The sequence below is a fragment of the Procambarus clarkii genome, chromosome 27, assembly GCF_040958095.1.
Source record: "Procambarus clarkii isolate CNS0578487 chromosome 27, FALCON_Pclarkii_2.0, whole genome shotgun sequence".
In the NCBI taxonomy this organism is placed as follows: Eukaryota; Metazoa; Arthropoda; class Malacostraca; order Decapoda; family Cambaridae; genus Procambarus; species Procambarus clarkii.
The window spans coordinates 24,975,408-24,987,439 of NC_091176.1; the positions used below are offsets into that span (position 1 = coordinate 24,975,408).

Genomic DNA, 12,032 nt, shown 5'->3' on the forward strand with positions numbered 1-12,032 from the left:
TCTTATGCACACATTCTAAAAGTTGAGAATACTGTACTGCAATTTTAGCAGAAATTTTAATATTTTTGTCAGTTTTTGATGCTGTATTGTAATTGTAATGGATTAGCAGTTAATGACAGCTTAAATTGAGAGAACCTTTGCTTTTATTCTGGTAAATATACTACACATAATGCAAATGCTTTCGTAGTAGAGTTTTCATAAGATTTTGTTATTTTCAGATATGCCTGAAGTAATGCCACCAGAACTGACAGATGTCAAGTTTAGAGAATTAGACAGAATGCTTGGCCTGTTAAAAAAACAAGAATCAAATCTAAATGTAGATGATGAGGCGGAGGTAAAAGATGAGGAGGAGCCAGAGGTAGTGGAAGATGAAGAAATGAGAGAAGTTGAAGAAATAAAAGAAGTTGAAGTAATAAAAGAAGTTGAAGAAATAAAGGTAGTTAAAGCAAAAGATGTTAAGACAAAGGAAGTTAAAACAAAGGATGTTAAAACAAAGGAAATTAAAACAAAAGATGTTAAAACAAAAGATGGTAAGGCAAAAGATGTTGATGTCAAAGATGTCAAAAGTGTCAAAGATGGTAAAGATGTCAAAGATGTTAAAGATGCTAAGGATGTCAAAGATGCTAAGGATGTCAAAGATGTCAAAGATGTTGAAGATGTTAAAGATGTTAAAGATGTCAAAGATGTTAAAGAGGTAAAAGAAGTTGAGGAAGATAAAGAAGAGAGTAAAGATGAAAGTGCAGATGAAAAAGATGAGGATGAGGTAAAAGATAAAGATTCTACAAAAAAGGATGATACAAGCAAAGACAAGAAAGCAGAGAAGACTGAAACCACTTTAAAAGAGAGTAAGTAATTGTGTAGTTATTCTCTTATGTTAAAAATAAATTTACTGCAGTTAGGACCCAGCAAACAACTGCTGTCTTTCAACATGTATATATATTTGTACCCCTGCCTTCTGTGTAAGTTAGGTTGAAAATTTCAAGAATGTCTAATCAGTTTAAAAAGTAATGTAAATAATAAGTATCACCTTGAAGTTTCAACGTTTTCTAAGTACCCTATGGTGGGGATGCCTTAATTTTAGATAAAAAGCACGGTTATTATTGACAGAGCAAAATTTATCATAGCACCTAATTTTTCTTCCTTCACATCCTGAAGGATTCTTGAGTTATCTTGAGATGATTTCGGGGCTTTTAGTGTCCCCGCGGCCCGGTCCTCGACCAGGCCTCCACCCCCAGGAACCAGGAAGCAGCCCGTGACAGCTGACTTAACACCCAGGTACCTATTTACTGCTAGGTAACAGGGGCATAGGGTGAAAGAAACTCTGCCCATTGTTTCCTGCCGGCACCCGGGATCGAACCCGGGACCACAGAATCACAAGTCCAGTGTGCTGTCCGCTCGGCCGACCGGATGTATGGACTTGAAAACTACAACGCTTAAGTGTGATCATAAAATAAATTTATTTTATTGCTGGGCAGTGTAGCTCAGTGGCAACTGATTATGTAAGGTTGATTACATTATTTGGGGTGGGGGAATGGGGGCTTAGATGCTTCCTAGGCTTACATGGGGGGGGGGGGGGGCAGGAAGGGCTTAGGATGAGTGTTGGCAGGGAAAGCTTGAAGTTGGGAGGATTTCTATAGTTGTGGTCTCATGATTATGCAAATGTTAGACATAATAAAAAAAAAGTCCGGTTAGCGCGAAAGTGTTTATAATAATTAATGATCATAGCGTCACTATTCCTGCAACATCCACAAAATGAACATGTGTTGAGTGGCCTTCACAGCCATGATTACTTCTTAGTAACACAAAGAAATCTATAGCTATACAATGGGGCCTCGACTTATGATGCTAATCCGTTCCCAGAGACGGATCGTAAGTCGAAGCGATTTATCCCATAAGGAATAAAGGGAATTGAATTAATCCGTTTCCCACCCACCAAAATATTAACATACAAATACATTTTATACTGAATACAATGTTTTTTTCTAACTACAGTACAGTACCTAAGTTTATCTTACCTTTATGGAAGGCTCTTGAAGGCGTATGGAAGATGGTGATGAGTTGTGAGGAGGAGAGTTGTTACTGTTTGGAAGGGGAATCCCCTTCCATTATCACATCAGGCAGTGATGTTTTCTCTGGTGGTACTCTCTCTCCTACATTTTGCCTGAATACCACTAGGACCTAGTTGTGGTTCAGTGCTTGTTTGTCTCACTACAAATTTGTCAAGATACATTTGTTTTTCCCTTCGTTTTAACATTTGTCTGTAATGATGCATCACAGTGTCATTGAATAGATTAAGGCAACGGCCTACTGCAGCTTGATTTGGGTGAGTCGTTTCAGCAAAGGTTTGCAATTCTCCCCATGCTGCACACATTTTCTTAATTGTTGAGGAAGAGACATTCTGTACTCTTGTTTCTGCTCTATGGTCATCCTTACATGGGTTTTCATATGTTGAGCCTTACCACTGACTTTCCTGGGACTCATGGCGTGATATATAATAATTACTTTAATGTTCAAAATGCAAAAAATCACCACAAACGCTGAATTTCTTATAGGCGCGATCATCACTAAGCGGGTAGCTGTAGTAAACTGAGGCAGGTTGGACCGCGTGAGCAGGAACCATGCGCTCGGTCGACCTGAACGTGTACCAACAAATATCGGAAGTCGACGACACCATTGGATGTCAAGTCGCATTTTTCGATGAAATTTACATTGTAACTCGAAATTATCGTAAGTAGGGGCAATCGTAAGTCGAGGTGCCACTGTATTAACTTCCTGGCTTGTGGTGTCTTCATTCCCATCATGATGGGTTGTAAGCTTTGAATAAATCCATATGAATGTGCTTTAAAATTGGAACCCCCCCCCCCTGCAGTGTTTCAAATATACTATTCACATTTAAGATATACTGTAGTTAAACTTGGGTTAACCCCTTAAACTGCACAAAATGTCATATGATGTGTGACATTGATTCTCCAGGGAAAGTGCCAAGCTATTTTGACTATAGCACTCAGGATAAAAATTTGGATGGGACAGGGGAAAGGAATTGTGCTCAACCCTTTGGTCGGTCAGGGATTGAACGCTGACCTGCATGAAGCAAGACCGTTGCTCTTTGGTCCAGCCCAAGTGGTTGGTGGAGAGTCAGGTGTGGCAGGCTGACTCGAGCTGCCCCAAAACAGCCCCGAGGGGCAGTTATGGGGAGCAACTGAAGCTGCTTGGCAAATTGTACCTCTGAATTGGAATGAGACAGCCAGAAACCTAACGCTTGAGGAAAATTGAATTCAGTGACTGGAAAGCTAGTCCAGTGCCACACATATCCAGTGAGGGCAAGTAACATACAAAAGATAATGAGCGGCCAAACTACTTGGTAGATCACCAGAAATCCCCTAGTCTGAATTTTAGTTGTCCACATATTAGTTCGTTGTTTGTAATCAGATATAAATCAGACTGGATGAATTGAAGCACCCCCACAGGAAACCTTTGAAACCTGGCCTTTGACCAAGACACCAAGAGAATAGGACTGAAAAAAGAGCATCTTGGAATATGGATGCTAGAGGTGTTTAGTGCTGCTGCCTAGTTGTGGTTAGTATAGATGATAAGGTAGGCCAGTTGATAGTTAACAGTTCTCCTCCTTTGGCAGTCACCTGTGATACCAATGCAGGATTTAGAAGTTAGCATTCATGTGAATTTATCACTTTGTGGCCAGTCAATGCTGGATTTAATGTTCTCCAATGACTTCAAAACACTTTTGACCTTGCAGAGATCATTTAAAACCACAGGTTTCTGTGGTGCCAATCACAGAATATTTCCTTGCCTGACTATGAGCACAGGATTTCAATTTAGGAAGCAACAGAATGACTGCTAAAAAATAAATACAGTTTTGTTTCTTTATATTTTAATGCCTCTTTCATGATACTTGTCTCATTAACACAGCTCATGTTCTCCTTTCAGATTTACCTTCACTGACAGAAATTTGGATCAATGTAGACGTTACAGATGAGGCAGGAATTGCTCTCATTCAACAGGCTATCAAGGCAAAATACCGTGGTGTTGACAGCGTCTACGGTGAAACTCCAGATGGAGGAAGATATGTTGTCGTCAGAAAGAGAAAAGGTAAGTTGTACAAGTGAATTATATTTGTATGGAAGTATGCTGTTTATGACTTGCATTTTCCTAGTTTAATAAATTTCTTAGTGCCTAATTCATCTACTCTTGTAGATTTCTTCAAATTGCGGTATGGATGACGAGTTTATGAGTACTGTATCTTATTAATTCTTCATTGCCACAAGGTAGGATGAAAGAGACCTCGCTTGACTATCTCTTCCTTGCAAGAAGATAATGTCAGCAACTAGTTGTGTTAGGTCTAGCAAAGTGTCTGGAGTATGTCAGGGAAATCACTACATACTGCTATACAAAACTACACATTGAACAATTCTGCATGACAGGAAATTATGAATTTAGACAACAGTTTATGCACACATTTACTTATTTAGTACAAATTATTATTAACAATAAAAAGAGTAATTCTGTGTTTCTTATGATTTTACATGTTAATTTTTGGCCTTCTGGCAGGTTGTCTTTTAATATTGTGAGAATATCTTATCATATTGACTTTGAAACTTGAATACTAGTTTAAACAAAAAGGAAATGTGGATTACCTGGGGATAATTTCCAGATTATTTGTTCTGCAGTCTAGCCTGGTTTCAAGCTTATCTGGTGATGATCTGGTAATCCATTATAAACTTGTCAAATTTTCATTTGAATGCTTCCATCATTGTTCCAACAATACTTTGTATATTTGCTGGTAGGAGGTTGAAGAGTCTTGGACTTCTGCTGTTCACTGTTCTTTAATTATATTTATCTTGTACTAACCTATCATATCTCTTACTTTTTGTAATTTTATTGTCAAGGTTTGTAACCTGATGTAACCATGTTTTTAAAGTATATGAGATCCCTGTTGTCTCTTGTCCCTGTTTCAAGGAGTACAATTTGACTGCTTTGTAGTGGACCCAGTTATTTGTGGATAAATAAATGCTTTGAGGAGCACTATTATTGGTGTAGCATCTACCCTTTCATTTTCCTGACTTTTTGTGTTTGCTATAGTGTGCTTTCTAACCCTTAAACTGCTCCAGTCATCTCCAGGCAATTAGCCAATATGCTCCAATCTCCTGGAGATGATTTTTTTAAATCCTTATAACAGTGTATTTCCACTGTTGTGAGTTGCAACAGTGAAAGTATGTAGCATGTGTGTGTTTATGTATGTGCATGACAGGGTTGTGAGTGGAGAGTGGTTGAGTACAAGGCAGGGAGAGCCTCTGTGTCAGTGTATTTCAACAAGGAGCCAATTGTCTTTGGTACGCCCTTCCACGGCTAGTTGGAGGAGCCAGAGAGTGTCGACTGTGGGACATGAGACAGTGAGAGACAGAGACACAGTGAGAGAGAGAGAGAGAGAGAGAGAGACAGACAGACAGACAGACAGACAGACAGACAGACAGACAGACAGACAGACAGACAGACAGACAGACAGACAGACAGACAGACAGAAATAGAGGTTCAGGTCTCCGCTCTGGCAGGTGACCAGTCATTCACTCTCCCACTTTGGGTGACTATTCCATCTGATTAAGAGGGGAGAGTTGCACAAGAAAGTTTGTACTCGCCTAGTTGTTGTACTTGCGTGGGTTGAGCTTTGGCTCCGTGGTTCCGCATCTCGACTGTTAATCAACTGGTGTACAGATTTTTTAGCCTATTAGGCTCTTTATCAGCTTCCGCCGCCCCTGCAGCAGACTTTACACCCAACCCAACAACAGGGGTGTCCTTCATCCTGTGGCCTCCTTCTTCTTGACCAGACTCGAAACACCAACGACCGACATCGTGAAGCCTTCCAGCGACAATGCCAGCAGCGAAGATATACCAGATGAGAATGATAAGGATAGCATAGCACCTGACAAACCTGACAAAAGATCCAGCACTGTACTCTACATCAAGGACCTCGGATTCTGCAGAGATGCAAAAACCAGACGAGAATTGGCCCACAAATGCAACAAGATAACAAGCACAAAGAACCACAAAAAATATCCACACCCCATGTACATCTACTGTAAACCATATAACTCCACACTGATCTTTACCAATTATAACCCTGAATGCTACGTAAAGCACAGCTTCCCACAATAAGGGGACAGTCCGATTAGCTGAGCCTCATGCTAGACATAAACTGCAAGCGACCAGAGTTTTTCTGTTTTGTCTGGTTTCCTTCAAGGCATTCTGCTTTGTGTCTGGAGAGTTTTTCATGAGAAGGTTGGCCGTTTTTTTTCATGGGTAGGTTGGACGTTACTATAAAAAAAAAAAAAAAAGCCAACCTACTCGTGAAAAACTCTCCAGACACAAAGCAAAATGCCTTGAAGGAAACCAACGTCGTCTATGCCTTCAAATGCCCACTTGGGGACTGTAAGCCCCAAAGAACTCGGTATATAGGCAAGACAAAAACGTCTCTTTCCAGGCGAGTAACAATGCATAAACAACAGGGCTCCATAAAGGAACATATAATCTCCTCTTACAACCAGACCATCACCAGAGAAATCTTAACAAAGAACACAGAAATCATCGATTGATACAGCGATAGCAGGCGGCTTGACATCTGCGAGGCACTACACATCAAAAAGTCAACACCAGCAATCAATAGCCAATTAATGCACAACTATATTCTACCCACTTCAAGACTTCGAACCAATATAGAAACATCAAGAGGAAGTATGGGCCAATAGGCCCTCTGCAGTTACTTCCATTCTTATGTTCTCATATCCAATTAATACCCATAGTTTTGTGTTTAATATAGTTTATTATAGTATATGTGTTTATCATAATTTAATACCAATGCAATACTGGATGAGCAGGATGAGCCTTTGGCCAACTGTGTGCCAGAGCGTTCATGTGATCAGTTGACCTGATCTCCCATTATCAACCTATTGAGCGAACAAGTTCCAGATGCTCCCTCCAGAAAACCAGTGTTGAATGCAATGAATTTCCTCTTTATGCAGGAGCCCCAGTGGCTTCCTGATTTCACCCCCTCCCTCACTCCAGTTTCGCTGGTTTGTTGTAGTGTTCCTCAATGCCAGAACTGACCAGGGAAGCTGGCTGAGGGCTGGAGCCAGGCTGCCTAGTGGTGGTAATAGGTATCAACATGTTTTGAACTAGTTTGAGTGAATTCCTTGTTCTGCATGAATCATTTGCAAAGTTGTTGGTGGGTTTTGATGCGTCATTTTCTGTGAACGCTGCAGTTGTCTGTAAAGCTTCGCTGACTTTCTGGAGGCTTTTTCTAGTGGGGTGGTGGATTATCACTCACTGCCTGCATCTCTGAGGGAGGCCAGGTTCTGACTCTGGTCTCTGATAGGCCAAACAGAATTAATGTGACCGATGTGACTTTCTAGTGTGGAGCAGTCTCAGCAAGGTAGCTTCAGGGAGCCACCAGGGTTCATCCAGAAAGAGGTGTTTCATTACATTCAACTTTTGAGTTTTGTTGGACCTCGCCTAAAGCATACCTGGTAAGTCCCATTGTCAGGTTGAGATACTTCACGTTTTCCTCTGGAATCGTGCATTTTGGTCTTTTGGTCCTGCAAGTCATTTTCTTAAAATATAGCCCTCTCTTTTTTGACTGAGAATGAGATGGCTGGCTTCCAAAAGTGTCCTATAGTGATCGATACATGGTTGGTTTCGTTGGGGTGCATTTTTACTACAGTATTCCCATTTGTGGCTATCCAACATTACCTCTGCACAATTAGTAGTGCACAGGGGGGATGCTCTGTTCTTGGATCTGGTGTCCCTGGTTCCTTGTTACAGGGTCTGTCTGTCTCAGACTGCAGTGTCATGAAATTTAGCCAGCCCACAGTCTTCCCTTGGAGCTATGATCATAAGTTTGTGGCTCTTTCTTAGGTTTTCTAATATATCTTGATCAGATATATATGTGATGGGGATGTATGGGGGTTTTGGTGGTCCAATAGAGTGCTGGCGACTCGTTACTTAGTGAATGAACTTTGTATATGCCGTCCTTGTTTCGCTTTGGGGAGGTTAACTCTCACTGACTTACCCTCGTGGGAGTTATTTTCTGTAGCTCTACTACACCCCTAGCAGATACCCCCCCTTTTTTTCTTCTCCTTGGCAACATAACAAGGGGCCACCTAAGAGGCTTTTCCAGAAATTAAATGTTGAATGTAATAAAATCCCTCTTTCTGGTGGGTCCTTGGTAGCTCCTTGGGACCCTCCCTTCCTCATTCTGGGCTTCGGTTTCCCATATACCTAGCTATATGAATGAGGGTTATGGTTGGTAGCTCGAGAAAGAAGGTGCACGGGTGCAATTAAAATGAAAATGCTCCTCCACCGAATTGTTCATGTATCTAAACATGCATTGACCAATGTATTTTGGGAAGGAATGATATGATATATGAGGAATTCATACAGGTAATTGTTACTGAAACAAGGGGGGAATATTAATATTCACACATTTTCACAGAAATATTCATATTCATATGAATATTTGTGTGTGAATATTCATATTCACACAAATATGTGAATCCAGTTGGAAAGAGAATACCGTGCCTAAAATGTGCTAATTTTGTTGCACTCGTGGCAATTCTAATCTTAAAGTGAACATTGATAAGTCCTTTGTGTTGTTTAAGGGGGGAGCAACGTTTTAGCTTAACCACTGCACTGCACTGAGGGTTGTTTGATTTTTTTTAATTAGGCCATATTTTAAGGTTTTTTAATGTTTTCATTGCTCTTTGTGATTTCAAATGAAAATGATTGGGTATGGAAACATTTTGACATTAATATTAGCTGACATTTATAAAAGCAACAAAAATATGTCCTTAACAACTGCACCATGAAATTTTTGCCAAAAACTGGTGCACAGTGCAGGGGTTAATAAAAGTTGTTCAATGTCAACCAATATTTTTTTACTAGTTGTATATAAAAAGGGCTGCAATTGTTCCAAGTTTCAGTACTGCAGTCTTAAATAGAAAGGGAGATTTTTTTTTTTTTATTCAATGAATTTTACACATTTTCAAAAGAAATCATTTCTATGACACTTTTCTGACACATTAGCGTATAATAAACGATCTGTAGCAAGGGATTTTCCAAAACATCTTTAGTTTTCTTAATACAAATAGTCAAAGTTCGCCCAAAAAATTTATGCAAATATATCATGTTTATTGCTATTATAAAATCAATAAATGAACTTAAAAAAAATGCTGGCCCCAGATTTTAGAGACATAAACTTTACATATAAGGTGTAAGTTTCATGAAAATTGAATAAAAAATGAAAGTTATGTGTTTATTTTACTTGAAAATAAATAAGAAAAAATTAATTCTAGGTGCTGCCATCTGTGGCTGAGGTTGACATCAACCAATTTCCTCCAAAATTGGCACCCTACAGATAGGCTTAGGTGCAGTCAGGTGCATAAGTTTCGTGCAAATCGTCCAATAAACAAATAAGAAAAGTAAAACTAAAAAAAATTTACTTAATTTATTTGTAATAAAACTAATTATAATTTTTTTAACCATTAAACTGCGCATGGCGTATATATACGCCCTGAGTAACATGTCCCACAGTGCGCATGGCGTATATATACACCATAGGGTGCCAGGCCCAATTCAAATGGCCCGCGGCTACACGGGGTTCACATTAGCTTCCTCAGGGCTCTTGTAAACAGACACCATTTTTTTTTTTTTAAATCGTGGGCAATATTCTCAGGTGTGAGAGGCACAGTACTCTTGGCACAACCAAGGCTGGCGTATGCAGCATGAGCGAACAGCATTGCTGTTCAGCTTGTGACCACAGCATCTCCGAAAAATGTCAAAATAAATGTATAATTGTTATTATTTAGCGATGACAATATTACAGATGACCCCTGACTGTGATATAAATAACCATGGTTGTGATAATAGCAGGATTGTTGTAATAATTAGCACTGTGGGAGGAGTGATGCTGAGAGACGGAGGGAGACAGCATCGTTTACTGACTGTGTGGCCACCTGTTATTGTTTGCATTCACCATACCAGCTCAGTGGTTCTCTATGGTGAACACAAATGTAGATACTTATATATAATGTGTGTATTAGTGTAATAACAGCAAAAGGATTATGCTGGGAGGAGCCATTTGGGTGACGGAGGTGACGTCGTCTGCACGATTTGTCTAGCTGTTTAGAGGGTGGCCACTATGCTCTTTGGGCGCACTACAAGCTTAGGTGTACAGTTAAGGTGCATAAAACATGTAGATACTTATATATAATATGTGTATATAGGGTAATAACACTGCAAATAGTATTGTTGGGGGAGAAAGTTTAGTGCGTGTGATCTTGAATGAGTGAGGAAGCCGCCAGCTGTGTATAGCGACTACTCTTAGTGCCTGAACTAACTATATCAGCTTAGCTGTACAGTTGTGGTGAACAAAATATATACACACTTATATATAATGTCTGTATATAGTGTAATAACACCACAAATGGTGTTGTTGGGGGAGAAAGTTTAGTGCGTATGTTGAGGGAGAGGCAGCGAGTGGCTGGCTGGTGTGTGGCGGTAACTCTTCGTTGCTTTTCGACTCTCAATACCAACTTAGTGGTTTGTTATGGTGACCAAAACATGCAGATACTTATATATATAACCTGTGTATAGAGTGTAATAGCAGCAAAACTATTTGTTTATTGTTTTATGAACATAATAATTGAATTACTAATATGCACACCATACTTTTGAGTATAGCGATGATTCACCCCTTTTATTATATAAATATATTTCAATACACACTATTGAATAATTTTACTGCAAAAAACTAAGAAAAAATCAATTGGAGACATTGAAACAATTAGGTAATAATATCTTTGTGGCAACGGCCACCTGTCAGCGCGGGTGACGCTTACCGGCTCTGACGACCGCTGTCAACGCCCACTTTTTGCCAGACTTCCTCGGTCAATTGCGCCCAAAATATGTCACCTACGATTTTTTTTTTTTCCTGTGCTTAGGGGGGACAAATTAACATGTTTAGAAGACAAAAAAAAAAAATTTGAATTCTTGTTTTTCTTGCGCACAGGGGTGTAAATGTCCTCAGGACCTCTGAGCAGTGGAAGGGTTAAGGGTTAATATATGATATTGTGATAGCTGACAGTCATAGACATGATTTCAGTTGACACTTTTGTTTGATGTTAATTTTTTACCATTTTGGAATTTTTTTTACACGTAATTCAATATTTTTTCTCCCAATTTATGCTATGATGCTGAGACGTGGGCCAGTTGAACCAAATTTTATATACAACTAGTCAAAAAAGTTTCATTGATATTGAACCAGTCTTCATTTATGCATTTTTCCATGAGAACCTCCCCTTAAAGAACCAATCATTAGTTTTTTTTTTAACTACATTAAGACCAAATGCCATAGCAAGTTTAGTCTGAAGTTGTTAAAGTTGTGTGATTATAGAGTTTTATTATTCTAGACTCAGTTTTATAGATGGAACACCAGTTGATGTATCAGATATTATACTGTAGAAGAGGTTGAAATAACTATTTATGGAAGGGACATAGTCTTTATACAGACAATTGGCTGACGACTCCTTCCCTTGGTGCTTATTTGTTGCAACGTAACACAACATTATCTAGTACTGCCTGTGAACTGGTAAAAAAAAATACCAAATTGGCAAAATTAAATTTTGGACATTGCCTCAAGGCCCTGAGACAATTCTATCAACATTAAGAGCCCAAGACTTTTCAACACTCTTATAAATATCAGCAACACAACTAACTGAGCTCTCTTGGTATTCATAAGAAAACTTGATAACTCTCTCCAAAGGATACTTGATCCAACCAGGCTGTGAGCAGCAGCAGCATCTAACTGCCTCGTTGACCAGACCACCAACCAGACAAGGTTGGCTCAAATTAGTTGGCATAATTAGCAGTATGTTATTCCCCTCACATAACAGGGATACTATTGTCAATTCTTGAAGAATCGACCACATAGCTGGTCTTGAAACCTGCAGCAATTGTCAATAATAAAA

At 39.4% G+C, this 12,032-nt stretch overlaps 1 protein-coding gene across 5 annotated transcripts in view; it reads left to right on the top strand.

Moving 5' to 3' along the window:
• The window catches only part of LOC123762581 (pseudouridylate synthase 7 homolog), an 88,256-nt gene that overhangs the window by 11,104 nt on the left and 65,120 nt on the right, over positions 1–12,032 (top strand). For all 5 annotated transcript variants that reach the window (XM_045749163.2, XM_069332449.1, XM_069332448.1 and 2 more), the window contains exons 4-5: positions 219–845; positions 3,946–4,107. In XM_045749163.2, coding sequence (XP_045605119.1) covers positions 219–845; positions 3,946–4,107 — 789 coding nt within the window. The remainder of the gene's footprint in view (positions 1–218; positions 846–3,945; positions 4,108–12,032) is intronic.